Source organism: Saccopteryx leptura, chromosome 4 (assembly GCF_036850995.1).
Source record: "Saccopteryx leptura isolate mSacLep1 chromosome 4, mSacLep1_pri_phased_curated, whole genome shotgun sequence".
Lineage (NCBI taxonomy): Eukaryota > Metazoa > Chordata > Mammalia > Chiroptera > Emballonuridae > Saccopteryx > Saccopteryx leptura.
In genome coordinates, this window is record NC_089506.1 from 131,336,028 (window position 1) to 131,358,037 (window position 22,010).

Here is a 22,010-nt window from a genome sequence, read left to right on the forward strand (position 1 = left end):
TCCCTCCCCCGTAGCACACTAATCTTTCAGTATTAATACAGGGGAAACATGAGGATGAAGGGCCAAATCATAGTGAGGGCCATGTTAAAGATGGCAGTTATGTCCCTCCCAGAGCAGGAAAGCCATGGAGACTCATTTTTTGTTTTAACTAGTTCAGGTAAAGACTATAATTCTAACTTTCCTCTGAGACTTTAATCCATTGAGGTAAGTATGGCCTAGACCAGGGGTCCCCCAACTTTTTACACAGGGGGCCAGTCCACTATCCCTCAGACCGTTGGAGGGCCAGACTATAAAAAAAAACTATGAACAAATCCCTATGCACACTGCACACATCTTATTTTAAAGTAAAAAAATAAAACGGGAACAAATACAATATTTAAAATAAAGAACAAGTAAATTTAAATCAACAAACTGACCAGTATTTCAGTGGGAACTATGCTCCTCTCACTGACCACCAATGAAAGAGGTGCCCCTTCCGGAAGTGCAGCAGGGCGGATAAATGGCCTCAGGGGGCCGCATGCGGCCTGTGGGGGGCCATAGTTTGGGGACCCCTGCCTAGAGACTAAATGTCAGTCACTGTTTTATAAGAAGAAGTGAGAGATGCATTTTTAGCCATGTCCTTAAAAGAAAAAGGTGAGCCTCTCTCTTCATCTCCCTTTTCTAAACTACAGAGGCAATGAGAGGAGCTGGGGCAGCCACAAGATGGAAGCCAAATATTAGGGAAGACAGATCAGTAGTAAAGAAAATTGGGTGCTTCTTTATTGTTGAAGCTCCCAACTTTTTGGAGCTACGATATCAGCCTTAGAATGTGAAAAATTGAGTAAATTTTATCTTTTCTAAGCTTCTCTGGGAACGTTGTTACAGCAGCCTACTACATGGTGAGGCAAAAGTAGGTTTATAGTTGTTCACATGGTAAGAATACAATTAATAAATAATAATACAGAATTAAACTGTGAACCTACCTTTGCCTCACCCTGTATGTATCCTAATTGATAAATACTCCCAAATGCAGCTGTTTCATGGGAGTGAAGTAAAAGATTATGCTAGGAAAAAATATATATGGAAAAGTCAACATCCTTCCTAATGGGTGACTTGGGACCTCCCAAAAAGCAAGGAAGATGGGGAGAATAAATCCATAAATCCTGTACCAAAGCCGTCAGGAAAGAACTCTCTTCTGCCCAGAAAAGACTGGTTCTCTATGTTAGCATCTTGAGAAAGCATCGACGGGTGGAGAAGCCAGCTCTGCTGCTTGGTTTCAGGCCCTAATGTGTAGAATGCCTTTGGGGAGTGAATAGAGAATTAGCTTAAGCTTTGGATTTAGGGGCTTTAGTGAGCTTAAGACAGACTTTTAATCAATCACTCAACGCTCCCTGTGGTCCCAGTGTGTGAATTTTAATTACATTCACTTGCACCTCCATCCAGGGAAAGAACTGCATATTTATGACACAGCAATTGGTGCAGCAACCCCCCATCACCCCCTCCCCCACAGCCATAGTGCCAAACTGCCCCACCTGTATCTGGGGCAAGAGCTGCCTACCTGACAAAGTAGGTTTCTTGACAACTCTCTGTAACAGGGAAATTTTTATATAGATTTGGATTAATATCAACCAATATTTGGGTCAGATATGAATTTGTTATAAATTTGTTTGACTGCACACATCTTTTACCTGTTGTTTTCTTGGAACTTACTGGTTTGGCAGTTTATTTTTTTGATTCTTGACCCATCTCTTCTCTAGATTCAGATTTATTGGTAGAACCCCTCTGGAGATTTGCATTATTTCTTATCTGAAAGTCTTAATCACAAATATTAAAGTCTCACTTAGATACCACTTTTTCATAAATTGGGGCTTGTAGGAGGCCTTAACTCCCTGAAGTTGTATGCAAATATATGCACTTTAGTGAAAGAAGGTTCATAGTTTTCATCAGATTCTCAAAGGCATCTATGACTCCCCAAGATAAAATTTTCTTTTAAATGCAAGAGTTTCCACCAGAGCCAGTGAGGCTGATTAGGGAAGCAGTAAGTTTGGATAGTAAGGATTAACCCCAAAGCCTCCTCTCTCAAGCCCCCCACTACCACCAGAAAGATATAGAAAAATCATTTGTCTAGGCAACATGCCTCTCCTTGCTGTCTTCTTTTAAAATAACCCTATAAAGGGTATTGTATTAACTCCTAACACCTAGGAAATATATTTATCAAATTACTTTCTTCCTCAGGATGCCATGTTCCTGGAGGAGGGGGGATTTCAAAGGGGCGAGGGTCAGAGCACATTAAAACAAACTTTTCAGATTTAGCCCTGCCTCCCACAGGCTGCAAAATGCCTGATGGCCAGGATCCACCATGTTAAAAATCCAACACAAGACATGATTGACTCTAAGTTCCACTAGGCCAAGGATCTATCCCTCTGTTCATCTTTCCCTCCTCCCCAGTGTCCAACACGGTGTCTAGTACATAGTAGGTGCTCGGTTAATCTTGATTAGATGAAAAAGGGAAAATGTGTCAGCTGCCTTATTGGTTACTTTGTGTGTATAATGTGTTTCTTTGTCCAATTAAGAATGGTTCCAAATGATAAAACTGAATCAAGGAGAGAGTTAATCTAATTAGAAATACATATTGAGGTATCAGCACATTTGGCCATTGGGAACATGGGTAAGTACACACCTTGATGTCAAGAAGGCATTCATAAGCTGTCCTAAACCTACTAACGGAGGAAAGTCAGAGCTGCCCATTTTTGAAATCTTTGGAATAATTTATTCATGACTCTCCTTGTGCGAAACGATTAAACAGAGTTTTTGCCTTTTTCAGTACTTTAATAAAGTATGGAAGGTGATGTGGAGAAAATGAGAACCCTCAAGTCAGGACTCGAAGCCGGACTTTTGAAGACTCAGCGTTTTCCACTTGCTGACGCCTCCTACGGTCGAGTCTCCCGCCTCTAAACATCTGTTTGTTGTGACACCCTCTTTCCTAATCCAACTCCCAGCCGTACGAGGAGCTTTCCCATCTGTGCCAAGGGGTTCCCTGAACAGCCCCTCAGCGCCCGCCCCAGTCAGGGGCCCCTGGCTTCCACCGGCTCCTGCGGAGACTGATGTCCTCAAAGTTATCGGTGCAAACCCGGCTCCCGGTTGCGGAGCTGGCAGGCCGGGCTGGGCGGCAGGGGCCGCAGAGCAGCCCGCCGCCCCGGGGCCTAGCGCGGAAGCTCCGGCCTGCCGCTCCCCGCCCCGCCGCACGGAAGCGGCCTGGCAGCGGGCGCTGCGCCCCCTGGGGGCGAGGTGGGAAGGGCCCGCGCGCCCCTCCGGGACCGTGGCCTCTTCGGGCCGGCGGGTCGGGCCTGCGGAAGAGCTGGGCTATTTTGTAACTGCACCATCCACCCAAGCCTCATTACCACCTCTTAATGAGACCCCTTTACTCCGTGACGTGCAACCGCTCCATCTCATTAAGGAAATCGCTCTTCAATGCTGATTATTTTATTTGCAGCCATAATTATATTTCTTTCGGCTAAATCACGGTTTAATCGAGCCCACATGGAGGGCAGCAGCACTAATTACGGCGGGGGATGTGGCGGCGGCAGCGACGTCGGGCGCAGGCCGACTGGGGGGGGGGGTCGGTAGGGAGCGCCTGGGCGGCGACAGGGCCGGGGGCTCCGCGGGCTGGGAGGGGCGCGCGCGCGTGGCGGGGCCTGGACTCAAACACAACAACTTATTACTTCTAATTCCCCAACTGTCACCAAATCACCTGCACGAAACAAGAATCTAATTTGTTAAGCTGGCATGTCTGCAGATGGAAGATCGATCTTCTCTGTAGATTTCTCTAATTGAGTGAATATAGACGCCCGAAATTAGCCGTACTCTGGCTGCCGGGAGGAGCAAGGGAAGGGGCTAGAGAGAAAAGGTGGGGGAGGGAGGGAGAAGAAAAGAGAGGAAGGGGAATAGAGATAAAGAGAGAAAAAAAGAGAGGGGAAGAAAAATTGAAAAAGGAGACAAAAGGACAGAGGCAAAGAAAGGGTGAAAGGAAAGAGAATGAGTGGAAAGAGTGGGAAAATGAGAAGGCAGAAACAAGAAGAAAAAGGAGAAAGGGAGAAGAGCATAGGGGGAAGAGGGAAAAGTAAAAGGAAAGAGGAAAAAGGAAGCAAAAGGTAGAGCAAGGGCAGGACGATAAAGGAGGAACAGATAGGAGAAAATTCTGTTTCAGGAAGGCTCACTACCTACATAGTGATAGCCACCCCCACTCGCCCCAGCCTGGCCAGGGGTAGCTGGAAGAGCCTAGTTTCTGTGCAGTGTCAGCCCTAGACTGGGACTCACTGTTTATGAAAAGACAGAGGTAGGGACAGCGATGCTAGGCAGGGAGGGAGAGGGGAGGAGGTGGGCGCAGGCGGCTCCAAGAAATGGCTTACAGAATTACATTTGTTTTTCTTGTGATTTTATTAAAAGTCACTCCTCATCTCCAGATTGCGTGAAAATATCTACTTTCCACTCAGATACACCGCATTAACTTGTTGGAGACGAATTTGTTTGTTTGTCTATTTTATTTATTTGCTAGATAAGATTGATGCAGTCTTATTAGCGCTATATCTAGTTATAGAAAGAGATAAGGATGAGATGTTTTTCTTTTTATTCCAATTACTAGCCTTGTCACCTAACTGAATAACTGATATATGATTATTTATCCTGAGTAAATAGAAATCAGAAAAATAACGAACTTAACACATTCAAACAAAATCTCCGTTATACTTACTATATTCCCTGTGGCTAATAGAGGCCATTAAAATTACAGGACTGGGGGAAGTAATATGAAATGGGGGGGGGGGGGCTAGTACCGATCAGTCATTGTTTTGTGTCGAGCTTTCTGTGTTGAGGGCCGTGGATGCTAGTTGTTTAGAAGGCAAAGATTTAAAAAATAAGCAAGCCCTAGCGCCCACAAAATGCCATACAAATGGACTACATGGTTGTAGTTTGCAAACTCAAATGTATGGGAAACGGTTTACTGCAGGAAAACAAAAAATGTTCAGCTCGTGAGGCTTTCGGGAAGGATAGGAAATCAGATTCGGAGCGAGTTTTCTACTCCTCCGAGGTTCGGGGCATACCACTACGGTTCGGGTGAGCAGGCAGTGGACACACACGGCTCACACAAGGGCGCATGCCGAGTGTACGCGTCACGCACACGCAGCCCCCGCTCCCTGCGCGGAAATGGGAAAGAAAAGAGGCCTGGAATGTGGGCCCTTGGTTTTTCGCTCCCAGGTTGTGGAGCCAGGGTCCTGTAGGTAAGGAGTTTTTGCAGCCACGGGCACCCGCGGCGATATTTACCGAACAGCCCTGGCTGAGAGCACCCCGGAGACCCTGCGCTCCGGGCCCAGGGAGGCCTGGAGAGAATGCACATTTGGACTGAGCTCAGGGCTGTTTAGCTAGAGGTTAAAGGCACTCACTCAGCCGGAGAAGACCGCCGCTGGAAGAAGAGCCGAGGGGACTTTCGCGGTGACCGCGGAAGCACTCAGCCAAAACCTCTTTGGCTATGGTCTCTTTTGCTGGGAACCTTGAGAGGCTTCTTTTATGCAGAGAAGTGTGGAAGCGTCTGTCACCCCTTCCCAGAGACTTGGCTGCCCTCCCAAATCGCCTTCCTTCCACTCCACTCTCAAATTGACTCCCCCAAATTAGCCATACATTAAACAATCCCAAACTCTAGTGTGGACCACTGACACTTGTCCGGGACAGGAGTGGGGCGGTGAGGGTGAGGGCTAGAAAGACATCGGTTCTGGCAATGGAGCAAGAGATGGGCGAAAGTGATTACCATTGTTTCAAACGCGGTGAACTTGAAAGCTTCCTATTTTTCCCCTCGAGTGTTTGCCCCCTCCCTTCATTCTTTTTGAAGTTCTAAGGTGGTCTGAGGAACAAGATCTGATTTGCCATTGCATTGGGTACTGCATATCTGGAAAAGTAAACAAGAGTGTTCAAGTCACTTGATTTGTTTTCTGTAAGCAAATAATACCCAAAAGCATGGCTGTAATTTACCACGAATTAAAATTGATTCTTTTCATCAGGCAAGAAAATAGGAAAATGTGAGATCGTTAATTATTGAGGGAGGCGCTGCTCATTAAAGGGAACAATGTTACAATTCAGCATTTAATAGCAGGAATGTGAATAATAACGCGCCATATTTCAGCCCACTGTCTGCAAAGAAAAGAGAGCACTTTACAAACAAGCCAAGCAGCCTAAAGTTACATTTATAAGCACCTAAGGTTTCTGTGAGTGGAAAAAGCAATTAGGGTGCTGGGTACAGTACCCAATTCTTCACGAGCACTCAGTATATATATATTCTGTCTATCTCTCTGACTCTACAAAGGATTTACAATAGACACATAAATACAACGGGGGGGGGGGGGGGGGGGGTGGGGTGGTGGTCAGAAGTACAAACCTAATCAGTGTGTATCTACCATTAAAACACTTGCTGTCCTGATCTCCAACCTCATCCTACCCACTCATCTAGTCACACCATATTTCTACATCTTGCTCCGGACCAGGATGGCAAAATAAGAGAAAAGACACTGATTTTGTAGTTACTGTTGCTGTTCTTCTAGTTTACATAATTAGCTATCAAGGGTTTGGTTTTTTTTAAATATATACATATATATTTAAATCTATATCTCCCAGAAAGTCAACTTTTATCAAAACTACGAAGTTCTCTGGCTTGGTCTGGGCTCTCAGCCCAGAGGGAGCGGTTTCCTTGACCTTTAGGTGCTCTTCGTGCTTCGTTAAAAAGGAGAAGAGGGGAAAGAAGAAAGAAAAAAAATGATTTCCCTGAGCATCGCCCCTTGGCAGGCTCTTGTACAAAATTCAATCTCTATTTTTTATGAGAAGTAAACTGTCTCAATAAATTTTATTAGGGGCCACCAATATATTTTCTGGTAGTTCCCTTTGTTCCACTTCTACGTGTGTGTAACAATCTAAAACCTATTTATTGAGGAAAAATCACTGGATCCGTCATAGAAAATCCTTTTACTTTGCTTTGAAGTGATTTCTGAAGACATTATTGTCATTCCAAAGATTTGGGGGTCATTGCGCTAAAACCTCGCCTTGTTAGGGACTTCAGTTCCCATGATCATGTGGGAAATGCCTTAAATTATCAATAGCAATGGGCCTGACCGGCACTTTCCCGGCTGCCCCAGGAACGTGGGAAGATGACGGGGAATAAAACTCTGGTAAATACATTTTAGGCCCTGCCCAGGTGGATTCAGACGTTGGACAAAACGAGCTGCCGAGAGGGAACCGGGCGCGGGGGCGAGCATTTTACATCCAGACTATTGTCGTTTTCCTCGCCACGCCTGCTGGCGGCCGGTTGCCGTTCCCAACTCCAGCTCCAGCTTGTGCCCTCCCCACCTCGACGCCCCCACACCGCCCTCCTTACTCCTCCCACTCTCAGATTTCCTTTTTCCCCCTTTTCCTTTATTTCCCCCTCTCCCCTCTATGCTTATGCTCTGAAGTCTTGGAAGAAATGATTTAGTTTGTTTATACTGCTATAAAAATCAAGACCAATAGAAAAGTCATAAAATGAAGCGGGCTATCAATCACGCCGCAACATTGTTATTCAGCGGTTACTAACAGAGATGGATAATCCTTTGATTTCGTCCCATTGTTATTACTCTGATGTGTCTTCACATTAACTATTACACATTTATTTATCGACCTGAAACATACAACAGAACAATATACGAGCTCTGCGTATGGGAGAACGCTGCACAGCGGTGGTGGTTCTGGGGGTGGCTGTGGAATGAGGATACGAGAGATGTTGTGTACATTAGTGTGGACTGGGGCCCCGCGCCCTTCTCCTCTTCCCTGGTCTTGGCCTCTCTTTCCCTCCAGAGAGAGTGAGAAACCTCCGCAGACCTGCTTGTTTGGAGAAGCGGGTGCCTCTGTCAGGGCCCGTTTCTTCCCCTGTCTCTTCTGCCCCTCTGCCCCTGCGTCTGGTCTTAAATATCCCGCAAGCCCCACCAGGTTTGCACAAACCCCGTAGAGTCCCCGGGAACGTGCAGCCAGGTGCGCACTGAAAATCCACGTCCAGGGTGCTCACCGCCCTATCCCGGGCCTCTATCCCACCTCCTGCCGCGCGCACTTAGCTCTGTAGCGTGTAGATTTGGGGCTTTGTTTGGGAAGGGGAAGCTTTATTCCAGGAACGCTAACTTATTTTAGGTCGAGATATTTTCCTCCCAAGCAAACTCTTTTTCAAAAGTACATTAAGGAGCTTGCCGATCATCCGTGCGGCTCCCAAACACGCCGCCGCCTCTTGGACTCCACCAAGCTGAAGCTCCCGGTTCCGGCGCTCCAGTCCCACAGAGGCCGTGTTGACAGCAACTGCGGTGGCTACTGAACCTCGGCCAGGCCCGGAGCTTCGCGGGAAAAGATCCCCTCTCCTCCGCTCGAAAGGAACCCTTGTAGCTGATGCCGGTATTCACACGTGTGTGTTCATGTGCGCGCGCGCGCACGTGTGTGCTTGGAAGGAGGGGAATGGGCTGCAGTAGAGAAGGAGGAGAAAGAAGCAAAACTGCCCCAGACTTCTCATTGCTGCCTCCTTTGTCTCCTTGCTCGGTCCCTGTCACAGGCACAACTAAGGGCGCGCGCGTACACACACACACACACACACACACACACACACACACACACACACACACACACAGTTCCTCTGGCATCTGCTCTTAGGCAGCATTTCCAATGTTTTGTGTAAGTCAATTGGACAGAGAACCAAAAAAAAAAAAAAAAAAAAAAAAAAAAGCCAGTTGCTCGGTATTATTTAAAACAGACTTCATAGGGCCACCTTTTGTGGAAGCTTTATTTGCACTAAATGAATAATCTTAATTGCATCACTCTCGAATTAAAAATCAATGTTAATCAAGTTGAGAGTAGTAAATATCAGTTTTCATTGTGCCTGGGTAGAGGGCATTTTTATTGTGTTGCAAATAAAAATACAAGTCAAATAACTTTAAAAGGGCATTATGTTCTGCTACAAATACAATTGAAACGGATTGTTTAGGAGCAGATCAAGAATGGTACAGAATTTTGCACTTAATTTCCTCAGTTATCATTTACAATAAGAACCTCTGGGCTTGACAGCCAAGTCTAAACAGTAGTAAATTAGTACAAATTTATACTGATTTTACTCTAATAATCGTAATAAAAGCTTATAGATTTGGCACTAATTACATAAATGCCTAATGATCTTGAAAATTACTCTGGTTAGAAATATATTACTAATCTAAACTTTGTTGTTGGCTGGCTCTGAAAAATCAGAACATTAGAAATGGTTCGCTTCACTTGTGCAAAGCACTTTAAATTGTTTAAGTAGTTTAACATATTCAAGAGGAAAATAAAGAGTATTTAACTTTACAGCCTTAAGTAGAGTTGAGATCCGTCAGAATCTAGAAACTGACCAAAAGAGCGAGTTGTGGGCAAGGGTGTAAGCGCGCGCTGGGCAGTGAGAGGGCCGGGCAGGAAGGGTGTGTAGTGCAGGAGTCCACACTTCGCGCAGGCCCTGGAAGCTCCCGGGAGGTCGACTCCTTTTTTGCGCTCTAGGCCTGCTGAGGGGCTGGAACTCGGTAGGCCCGGAGTCCCAACCTAGGCGTCTGAACCCAGGCCCAGGCCTGCTGGGTGGTAGCGAAGTCTAAGCGCGGTCTAGAGGCATCGGTGTGCCCTTGTGCTCCTCATTGGCAGGCCCGCGCGGCCCGAGGCCGACCAGTGTCACCCAGAGCGCGCAGGCGAGGGAGAAGCTTGGGTCACTCGGGGGTCATGCCCTGCTCTGTCTCTGGGAAGATTCTAGCTCAAGGAGACAGAGCTACGCCTTTGGAGCAAGCGGAGTGGGCCAAGGAGAAGGAAAGGTGTTCCTAGAGAAAATCGCCAGGAAGAACTAATGGAAGCGGCCGCCGCGGCTCTAGCTGCTGCTCGGGGCTGGCGCCTCCAAGGCTGCCACGGCCGCCTCCTCCGGGCGGGCGGGCGGAGCGGGGGACTCTCCGGGCGCTGACATTTGCAGGCTGCCCTCCTGATTGGTCCCCTCGCCAAGCTGCTCACGGGTTCATTCAACTGTTAAGCACCTCCCCGTCTCTCTAAAGAACATTATAATGCAAGAAGCCCCCTTTTTAACCACAAACCGAATTTTCTTTCATTTAGGTGATCTATATATATATATATATATCTATATCGTATAGCTTATAGCTTATATCTATTTTAAATAACTTAAAGCCGCTAAAATTTGGGGGGGAACAGCTTTCGCCCTGGAGCGGTGCGCGATGCTGTCTCACGCCGACCTCCTGGACGCCAGGCTAGGTGAGTGCGCGCCTCTCGCCGGGGCGGTCAGGAGAAGCCTGGGCAGGAAATTGTCAATTTGTTCCTTATTTTACCTTAATGCGCCCTAAATGGACTAATTTCTTTAAAAGTAATTGTGCTGCATTAAAGTTTAATTTGATTTAACATCGTCTTTAAAAAAAAAATCTATGGAATATGTAGATCGGAAAAAGGAGTTGAGAAATGTTATTTTGTTTTTCCAATTTTTTTCTCTTCCCCCTCCCTCTTATCATTATTATTATTTCTTGAACGGCGATCTACCCCGTGATAATTTGTTTGGATGGCTCTCTCTCTTTCCCTCTTGTTTGCTTCGATTTGGGATTTCTTTCTCCTCTTTTCTCTCTCTTTTTCTCTCCCGCTACCTTTTTCTCTCCTCGTCTAAGTGTGGTTGAATTTGTCAAAAATCTGGCATGAAGGAAAAAACTCTGCAATTGACTCAGATTTACTAAGTGTGCTCATTGAGAAAAGAGAGAAGCCGAAGTCCTCCTCACAGGCGTGGCTGCCTGCAAACGGCTCGGCAATGCCAACGACGGAGAGGAACGCGCCTTCTATTTCTCCGGAAAGAAGTTGAATTCCCTCAAGTTTGATTCACTGCTATGTCTATAGAATTTACTTGACTTTCTTTAATGCTGTCTGGGTTTCCGGTTTGGGAATCTTTGGTGATGGATGAGACTCCATTTTCCAAACACTTTCTCTGATTTGAGGGAGAGGCGGAGCTGATCTGGGTTGATTTCGGGGGGTGGGAGGCTTGAAGACTCACTTATCTTTCGGAAGTGAGAGGGGACCGGCTCCGGGCCGGAGGCAGAGCTCGTCAAGCTGCCTCAGCGCACGCAGGTGGGGCAGCAATCTGGGAGTCGTTTAGTTTTCTTTCTTTTCTTTTCCTCCCCTTTCCCCTCTCAGATAGCTCTCGGGTTCCTGGGGCGCCAGGGTGTGGTTCCCGGAAGGGACTTTGAGGCACGTTTCGCGGCCGGGGCTGGGAGCGCTCCACAGTGGGAGCGAGGAGAGCGTGTGCCGCTTTCGGAAGCCCGCTAGGACAGGGGCAAGGCCGGGCGCGGCATCCCAGCCCGGCTGTCCACGTTCTGGGGAGCCCAGCCGAGCGTCTCGGGAGTCTCCTCCGTAGGGCGAGAGTGGGCGCGGAGGGAGCGGAGGGTGCGGCTGCGAGAGGCCCGCGCCGGAAGAATCGCCCCTCCCGGCCTCGCCGGGACGGTAGTGACCGCCACCTCCTTGCCTCCGCAGGTATGAAAGATGCCGCCGAGCTTCTGGGCCACCGGGAGGCAGTGAAGTGCAGGCTGGGCGTGGCGGGCCCCGACCCCGGGGGTCACCCGGGGGACCTAGCGCCCAGCTCCGACCCAGTCGAGGGCGCCACTCTGCTGCCGGGGGAGGACATCGCCGCTGTGGGCTCCACGCAGGTCTCCCTGGCGGTGAGCGCGAAGGACCCGGACAAACAGCCGGGGCCCCAGGGCGGCCCCAACCCCAACCAAGCCAGCCAGCAGCAGGGCCAACAGAAGCAGAAGCGACACCGGACCCGCTTTACCCCCGCGCAGCTCAACGAATTGGAGAGGAGTTTCGCCAAGACTCACTACCCCGACATCTTCATGCGCGAGGAGCTGGCGCTGCGTATCGGGCTGACCGAGTCCCGGGTGCAGGTACGCCGGGCGTGGGCGCCGGGGCAGAGGCCGGGCGTGGGCGGGAAGGTTCGGGCGAAGGAAGCGCGCTCTTGCCTTCCTCTGCCAGGATACTGGGCTTCGCTTCGGAAGCCTATTGCGTTCCTGGGTCGTTTTAGTTTCTCTGCCCGGAAACTGGCGGATTGCCACCCCTCACCCTCCCATGGACAGGCAGGTCCTCAATTTCTCACCAGTATAACCACATTCCGCAGAAACTACTCAAAAAAGAAGCGGGCATTATTCGACTGCTAGGTCGCCTCCTCCCCCCCGAGCCGGGAGCCTCCGAGCGTCTCCCAGGCGGCTAAGCCGAGCGCGCGCTTCCACCCCAGCTTGCGTTATTGACAAGTATTTCATTACCCTCGAGTGAGTTTTTGTTAAGTGTCTGGATAAATGGGGGGATGCAACAATTATACAGAAAATATGAAAAGGGAAAAATAAGGCATAATGGGGCGCCTTTTAAAAGAGATCCATACCTGGATTTCATGGCTTTATTCTCCTGAATATCACCGTCCACCGCTCTCAGGCAAACAAGCACCCTTAACTTTGATGTTTTCAAAAGATTTGAACTCTGGTGGTCAACCAATGTTTTGGGGGTGGCTGCAGAGATTTCCCACAGCCTATAAGCCTTGATTCACCCCTAAGGAAATTGGGGGAAAAAACGAAGGCTTTCTGTGTTGAATATCCGATATGAAGATAGGACATTTAAAGAAGGAAAGATCGACAGATAGTAGACAAAATCATTACTGACCTCTTGTTCTCCTCCAACCATCCTCCAGCTTGTAAATTATACATAACAGAAAATCACACCCACAACTTTTCTAAACAGTGGTAAATAAAAGCATAAGCCTGATGAATCGCATTTCCCTCTGCTTTTTTCAAAGAATGAAAATAATGTATCAAATACTTCATGAGCAGGTGCTGAAGGCGTAATTCCAAGACGAGCACTTAATCAGGAGCTATCCAGGGTGCTAAAAAAAAATCGTTCTTTCCTGTCTCGGACATGGTCTTTTCTGTCTATTAATCCTGGGCGTCCCAACTTCAGCTCTAGATTATTTTACAAATTAAGTTTAAAGACTTCAGTTACTTTATTTGATATAAAAATAGACAATGGTGTTCATAATAACAGTGTTAAGTGTTTGTCTCTTGGGTTTTAAAGATAGTCTAACCTGGAAAAATTGTGTGTACTTCTGTTTTAAATAGTCAGTAAATGAATGCCATTGGTTGCTTAAAGTGATCAAACTAATAAAGTCGTACATAGATGAACATTTTTACTCAATATAAGTCTGGGTGGTTTTCTTAGTGAATTCTGGGAGCCTTGAACAATGAACCATTGATATGAGTACCAAAAGAATGTTAATTGCATTGAACAGATATATATTACTAATGCTCTTTAATTTATTTTACCTTACACTTCTTTTTGAATCTGAAGTTGAGTTCAAACCTTAAAAGAAATCTACAATTTCAAAAAAGTATATATACAATTTCAATACTTTCATTACCGCTAATGATAACACTGGCTTGTTAAAATCTTGTAGGTTCAAATTTCATAAATTTGCTTTTTGTCCCTCAAGAGAAATACTATCTAATAATTTTTGTTTTAAAGAGTAAAATCCTGCTGTTTAACCTATGCATAGTGATAATTAGTTTAAATTAAAATAAAACTTAAAATCACAAATAAAATATAATTGGACAACTGACTTTATGAAAAAAGAAAACAAGGTCTATTAAACTTTATTAGATTTTTCAAAGGTTAATGGCAGTGAATCTTTTAATAGGAAAAGTTGTAAATGAAATAAAATACAAACTATGTAATAGAAACAGCTATTTCCAAAAAGTACACAAAAGAATAATCAAGAAGAAAGAGACAAAGTACTTTAATTGTTCTAGCGTAATGTTCAACCAAAGAGATAATAGCTTGAGGCTGCTGTTAGGAACAATATAATAGAATGGCAATTTCAATATTTTTAAAAATAATGTTCCATAATTTAAAAAGTAATTAGATCAACATAACCTTTTTAATTAACATTTCAAAATGATTAACATTATGTAATATAATGTAAAAATAATTTATGGAAAATATATTTACTTCACAATTCATTGTACCATTGCTCCTTGACCAAATTCAAATTAAATAGTAATTGGTTTATGTTCTTATATGATGAGTACTTCATACTTTTCTTTATAGTTAACAGATTGCCACACATTCTTACGTGGGCCACTGCACTGATTAAAAATGATCTAAACATTTAGTTTATTGCAATTGTATGTTTTTAGGGATGCTTTCTGGTTCTAGACTAAATGATCCAACATATTTATTTTTATCTATATCTGGTATATATATCATACTTTTAAGTATTTATTAAAGTACCTCTACTTACATGGAGTCCAATTCCATGTCTGATATTGCTCCCCTTTTCTGGCTAGTATAATAAAACCATTCCTTTTATAGCGTGCCATTATTAGAAACCAATTTCAGAATTATTTATAACCTGGAATGGCTTATTAAGCAGCAATGCGAGAATCATGCAAATTATGCGATCAAATGCAATATAATAAGCATAATCATTAGTCTCTAGCACGGATTAATTAACTTTCAATATTTTATTTACATAAAAACCATATCAGTGAAATAACTTCTGCACAGTCAGGCTTGCCTTTCAATATTTTATAGGAACAAAAATAATGTGCTGTAATTCCATTGACCGTGTCCCCTAGAATGGCCCTGTCACCTGCCACATCTTAATAGGAGGACAAGCTGAGAGTATTTTCTAGTTTTCTAATGGAATGAGAAATTGCATTTTCTTCCTCTCCCAGTACTATTAAAGTGTAATGAATTCGGCCCAGAGTTCACGGCTGGCTGATCGAAATGAACCTGAGATCTAGGCTTTAATACAGCTCCCCAGATTTCCTCCCAAATCTTCACATTAATCATTTGCTGGATTCCAATGAGATCTTCATAAAGCGTTTGCTTGGGGTGGGTGGGGGAGTAATATTCTCTTCTCCTCTCTTTCTTTCTATATTTCTGAGCCATTTATAAGTGGAGAATTAAACGGGTTATATATTTTAAAATACATTTACAGTATGTCTATATTACTGTAACAGCAGATATCACAAAAGTGGATTTTTAAATTCCAACCTCCATTAGATTCTCAGTGTTGTATTAAGCATTTTCTAAGAAGAGCTGCATTTCAAACTGAGTACAAAGTTGGCCTGTGGCTGTGGTTAATATATTTCCTGGAGTTGTCATCTGTGCATTCTCAAAATCTCCCTTAGGTTTTGCCTGCATTTTAATCCGTCATGCTCTAGTTTTCAAGTGCAGACAGTCACATTTTAAAAACATATGCATCATAACTTGGAACGGAGGTGCCCAGACCCCATGAAAAACTTTTTCCCAACCCCAGTAAACCGTGAAACATAAAAAATTCTGTAGCCATTATTTGACTACTAGCCCTCAAACATAATTGAGCACGATTTTTCGATTATTCCTACAATATTTAGTTCTTTAACAGCTGTTCTTTTCCGCCCGTACCTGGGATTCAGAAACGTTGCTGGCGGGTGTGTTTTCTACTGAAATTTTCTCCGCCTCCCCCTCTTCCGCTTCTCTCGCTACTCGCCTACACAAGTCCAACAGCCTCCTCTGCTGTCGGCCCCAGACATTCAAACTTTTGGGGATTCAGTGATACTTGCAAGATGTTAGAAACCAGTCTTTAATTTACAGACAACTTTCAAAATATATACGGGTGAAGAGTGTGAGATGGGACTGTTTGGACACAAACACGGTCCGGGTCTAGGGCTCCGTTCTGATTACCTCCTTCCAATCTCGCTTTGGATGTATAGTAATACAAAGCGACCTGGGACCACAGGTCTCCTCGCTGTGAGGTCCTGGGTTCCAGCGGGTTACCCTCCGCCGAGGGCCTTTACCAGCTCAATCCGCCACGGACTGCATGGAGCCTCGCCACCACCCCGACCCGACCGCCTCATCACTCCGCTGCACCTCCAGCTCGCGGGGCTTTAGCATGCAAGGCACCCGTGGTCTTTACCCAGTCCGGACACTGGTGTAAACAGAAACGTAGGAACTGGGGTAGAAACCAGAGAAATACAAAATGGTGGGCGATGGCGCGGATATGGTAGAACAGGCCACCGCCTGCAAAAAAGGCGGGCGTAATGCTAAGATTACAAAATGCGGTTCACATTGGTAAATGGAGAATGTGTCTCCACTTGATGATGTGAACATACCGTTGTACATAGCTGCCTTACAGAGAAGGTCAGGTAAGTCAGTAGTCATGATACATTAGCTTTCGGGGGGGGGGGGAACCCCACTAAAGAGTTTGGATTAGCTGATGAATAACCTTTTGGCCACAAATATGGTGGTCACATTGTGATGGCCAAATTCTAAGATGAAACTCAATCAGTATCTGAGTTGTGTCCCACATCATTTATATTTATGCACAGTAGACATACAACTGACTAGATATTTGACTGCAAGCCTGCCAAGTAGGCATGTTGGCTATTTTTTTTTTTAAAGATCAAATTAAGATATAGGAGAAGAGAGGTTATCTTGGCCAGGGAGTTGACTTGATAGCTTTCAGGAAGAACAGCTCCTTTCTCGGTGGCGGTAGTAAATTGGACCTCCATAGGCAAATTTGTCTGTTAAGGTCTGAAATTCCAAGGTCACTTTTAAGAAAGAACAAGTAGAAGGCTTATTTTCATTTGGAGTTTATTTTATCAAACACATCTCCTTTAAGAAGACATATGGATTTGTGTAGCAACATTAAATTTGACTCGTAACTAGTGTGAGCTTTAAACTTGAATTTTAATTTGTAGTGGTCAGAAAAATTGTAGTGGTCAGAAAAATCGTAGTGGTCAGAAAAATTGCTTTTGGTTTATAGGTGAAAGTGGGGGTGTTTGAGGGAATTGGAGACCTTGTTATTTGGAGTCCTCAGTAAGTTCCTGAAAATAATAGACTTGAAGGCCCTGGAACTCAGGGCCCTGGCAGCAGGTTCCAGAACACCTGCACAGCCCAGATAAAGACGCCTTTGAGGGAGTTGTGACCGAGGCACGGAAACCCGTGTCAGTAATACCTTTTGCTATAAATCAGAAAGTCATGGTGGTGACCCAACAACATCGTAGCTCATTGGCAATCGCTTTCTCACACGAATCACACTGCTCTGTCATTAGTGGCGTCAGGAGTTTTCCTTTATCTTTTGATTTTGAAACTGGCTATATCATGCATGGCCCTTCATCAATTTCCAAATTTCCAGTATTTCTGAAAATTCTATAACCCATCAATGTTATAAGGCACGCTATTAAGCCACATGGGCATACATGTTTATCTTCATTTGTACACCTGTGGATCCAGCCTTGACATGCCTGCCTGCAGACCTGTGCATCTAAGCCGAGAGCGCCAGCATGCAGGGGCGTGGCGAACACTGCACGCCAGGGTATGTTTGCACTGTGGGTAAGCGCCCCGGAGCTCGATCATTTAGAATTAAGGAAGTGGGTACTTAGTGGGTGCAAGGGAACCAGTTGATTGGAGCTGTTGGAGAACCAGGGTGTCTGGCTGGGTATGGGGGCCTGTCGGACTTATGGCACTTGTTCCACCTGGGGCTGAGTGGGTTTATTTGATGCGGGTTCTTCGGACTCAAGTCCCCGTCCCTCGTGACCGCCAGCTCCCTTACTGTACCTTCTGTCTCCCTCCCTGCCCACTCTAGGTCTGGTTTCAGAACCGGCGCGCTAAGTGGAAGAAACGCAAGAAGACCACCAATGTTTTCCGCGCACCCGGAACGCTGCTGCCCACGCCAGGCCTGCCTCAGTTTCCCTCAGCCGCCGCCGCCGCCGCCGCAGCCATGGGTGACAGCCTCTGCTCTTTCCACGCCAACGACACCCGCTGGGCGGCGGCCGCCATGCCGGGCGTGTCGCAGCTGCCGCTGCCGCCCGCGCTGGGCAGGCAGCAAGCCATGGCGCAGTCGCTGTCCCAGTGCAGCCTGGCGGCGGGGCCGCCGCCCAACTCCATGGGCCTGTCTAACAGCCTGGCGGGCTCCAACGGCGCGGGGCTGCAGTCACACCTCTACCAGCCCGCCTTCCCTGGCATGGTGCCCGCCTCGCTCCCCGGCCCCAGCAACGTCTCCGGCTCGCCCCAGCTCTGCAGCTCCCCGGACAGCAGCGACGTGTGGCGGGGCACGAGCATCGCCTCCCTTCGCCGTAAGGCGCTCGAGCACACAGTTTCCATGAGCTTCACCTAATGCAGCGGCGCCCGGGCCGCTCCGCCCCCGGCGCCGCCTCCAGTGCCGCCCCGAGGCCTCGACCGCGCGTGTCCGGGGCCCGCTCGCTGACCCGGCCCCCACCCGCGTGCCCTGCCCCGCCCGGCCCTGGCCCGGCCCGGCCCCGGCCTCCGCCACGGGGCGTCTTGTCCTCTCCTCTCCCCTCCACTCGTCTGGGCTCACCCCCAGCCCCAGCGCACGAGGTCGCCCCTCCGCCTGGTTCCACTTGCCCCTGCCCCTTCTACCCCTCCGCCCCCGCCGGCCACTCTCACCTTGTCAGCAGTCCTCTCAGCCCCATCCTGTGCGCCTCCCCTCGCCTTTCCCGTGCCCCGGCCTCCCGGCTCGCACTAGCTGTGCTCACGCCCTGCCCGTCCTGCTGTCTGGCGGCGCCCCCACACACACTGTCCAGGCGACGCCTACGACCCCTCGCCCGCCGCCGTCCCCAGTCCCTTCTTTCCCCACGCCACGTGTCCCTCCTCCCGCGCCCTGCAAAAAGCATCCTTCCCGCCATTGTACTTAACAGGGAGTCGACTCAGGATCTGAAATCAGACACCAATGGACTGGTTAGTGGGCAGAAACACACACACTCGCACTCTCGCTCACTCTCTGACACTGCACGCACGCGCACACACGGAGTGCACCTAAGTCACACACGGACGTGTTCAAGGGACAGCACAATGTTAGGGATTTTTGTCTCACAGGAGGACAAGCATCGGCTACCATCACTTCATCCGAGGGCCCAAATGATACAATTTGATTCATCCTTGTATTTTTTATCCAATTCCTCTTTGCTTACTCTTCCACCATCTTATCCTTCCCCATCCACCCAGTCACCTCCATGCAACCCTCTACTGGCTTGCAAAAAAAAAAAAAAAAAAAAAAAAAAAAGCAAAAAAAGCTTTTATTTTATCTTATTTTTATTTTCTTAAGCATAACTGTGTGAGGGTATTGAAGGGAAAGCTGCTCAGGAGGACCGCGCCAGTGGATTGTGTGGCTGGGCTAGACTAAGGCAGTCATGTGACGAAGAGGGGATCTTATCCATTTTGATGTCTTTATAAGAAATAATAAACATGTAAGAAAAATTTCCTTTTGTAAAAGCAAAAGCCACATCTCTTCTGGATATTTCCGGACTGGGGTTTGTTTGCTTTTCCGTTTCTTCTCGCTGCTCTGTGCCCTTGGTTGTTCTGTGGTCGTCCCGTCGTCCCTCGTGTCCCTGGGCTACCGCTCTGGCCTCTGCCAGCCGCCTGTGGGGGCACTCAGACATCTACAACCCTGCAACTCTGTACAGAAAAAATCAGCTCTTTCTGCATGTGCTGGTCAAATCCAAACCCAGAGAACATGAAGCGCTTTTGAAGAATGAACAAACATGTGAAATAGGATGTTTTGTGTAGATAAAGCATTCTTGTTACATACTGGTCAATTTGTGATATGTTTTAACTTATTGTCTGTGCTTATTTATGGAATTTGGTTTTCTTAATAAATGTTTGAGCTAATATAAAGCATACTGACTTTTCTGGACAAGTTTATATCAAGTTAAATGTAAATGGATAAAATAAAATCATTTTCAGTATGTGATATGGAGAATGATGGGTTTTGCTGTGACTTTGATGGGGGAACCGGAAGAGAGCTTGTTCTGAAGGTTCTCAAATCGCGCTCAATTTGCAGGATCCCGGCGCCTGGGCCGCGTCAGCTCCTCCGCGGGCTTGGGTTCAGTGTCCAGGCTGCACAGGAGCCTCCGCCGCGCGCCAGCGCAGCGTCGGGACTGGCGCGGAAGACGGGGAGGCAGCGCCACGAGCGCCGCCAGCGAGCGCGGGCCGCCCGAGCTTTGGGCCAGCCGCGGACTTCCGAGCCGCGAGGGGCCTGGAGGCGCAGCTGCGGGCACTAATCGCGGGCTCAGGAGTTGATAAGCTTTTCAGGTGAACGCGGTCCTTCGACAGAGTAATGGAGGGAGACCCTTGCCCGGCTGCGTGCGAGTGATGGAAAGGCTGCGGGCCCCTGGAGCACCGTCCTGGAGGGAGCGGGCACTTGCGCTCTGCCCTCGGGCTTTGCCCGGAGCTGCGTCTGGGCCCCGGCGGGCGGAGGACGGAGGGCCTGGGGCTCCTTCCTCTCCTAGAGAACCGGGCAGATCCAGGCTCGGCTTCAGATTCCCGTCTCCTCCCAGCGGAGGACAGGGGACACGTCGCAAGAAGCGTGTCCAGAACGACCAGGGGGCGGGCCTGTGCCTCCCGCTTCCCTCCGCGGGGCTCCCCTGCTTGTTTCAGGGTCCGCACGTGGTTCGAGCTGACTTGGAGTTTAGGCACTTAGAATTTAGGCACGTGCTTAGATGACTTCCCCAACTAGTCTTGAAAATTGCTGTCGTCTGTAGTTTGAGGGGGAAGGTTGTAGGGGTATTTTCTTTCTTTTTGAATAACAGTTGACATTTAAACAATGACATTTCAGTAATATGACAACACATTCGTTTCAGGTGTACAACATAGCGATTAGATATTTATATAACTTACAAAGTGATCACCCCAGAAGTCTAGTATGTGGATATGTTTTAAACTTGGAGGTCAATGAAACTTGGAGGTCAATGAAACTTGGAAGCACAGGCTTCTTTTGGAAGACTAACTAAAATCAATCTTGTGGTTTGAAATTAAATGGTCATTATAGGCTTTAAGAGCGCACCCTTTACCATGGGCAGATTTCTGATTTGGTTGCCACAGGGTGTAAACCCTAAAACACCCTTCTCCTGGAATACAGTTTTATACTGTTGGGCTACATGGGAATCTTAGGAGCTGTTGTAATTGTTACTCCACTAAGAGAACACAATGGAATCTTCTCAAAGGTCAGGACAAAAGTCACGATTTTCTGTGATAAATAAAAATAATATATTCATATTACTTAGGAATTTTAATTACAGATAAAATTTAGTTGGTGGATTTCAACTCTATGTTTTCTAAAGGGTATTTTTGATATAGCGTTAAAATATTAGGGAAAATAAGAACATGCACACTTGGGATTTCGTATAAAAATGGAACATTTCTGTATTTTAGAACTCACCCTAGAATTTAGCAGCATAATCAAATTTCTAAAATATCTGCAGGTAAAAGAAAATGGTTTTTTCTTGTTCTTACATTTTCTCACATTCTTCCTTTTCTTAGGCTAGTACTCTTTTTTTTTTTTTAATTTGAAATCATGGATACTGTAATCTCAAGTCACATTTAAGAGATCAGTACAAATTACTGATTGCTTCACCAGTGAGCATGGAAGGTTGTTTACAAGGATGCTAATTTTACAGATTTTTTATGCTGCTATAAAGCATAACCTTATGATGTAGGATGTAATAAAGGATGCTAAATGGAATCTTTAAAAATTGTATTTCTCAAAGCCAAGGGAAATGGAATCTTTCATTTGAAAAAAAAAAAAATAAGCCAACTTAGAACACGGATGAGAAGTTACAAATCAAGTGAAGTGATTAGATGCTTTCAAAGATACTTATATTTCATAATGTATTGGTTATTCATCAACATTATAACAAAAGAGTACAGAGCTTTTCACTTGATCTGACTCTGGAATAATATTTGTTTCTATGGCAATAGATTTTTGTATTAAGAATGCTGAACATTTTAATATCATGTATACCATAAGCATAAGGGAAGGCAACCTGGTCTGAATTGTTCAAGTTGACAGTTTGCCAGTGATAAAAAGCAGAGAATGAGAATCTCAGTCACAAGCCTGAACAATTTCTTGTTTCAGGTACAAGAAACATTAACAACAGAATAATGCT

General features: G+C 46.5%; 1 protein-coding gene across 1 annotated transcript; it reads left to right on the forward strand.

The window, feature by feature from the left end:
* The first annotated feature begins 10,262 nt into the window (after positions 1-10,262).
* OTP (orthopedia homeobox) lies at positions 10,263-18,223 on the forward strand. The gene is made up of 3 exons (XM_066379984.1): positions 10,263-10,299; positions 11,554-11,963; positions 17,693-18,223. Exons 1-3 carry the CDS (start codon positions 10,263-10,265, stop codon positions 18,221-18,223), a joined length of 978 nt encoding a protein of 325 aa, XP_066236081.1.
* The last annotated feature ends 3,787 nt before the right edge of the window (positions 18,224-22,010 follow it).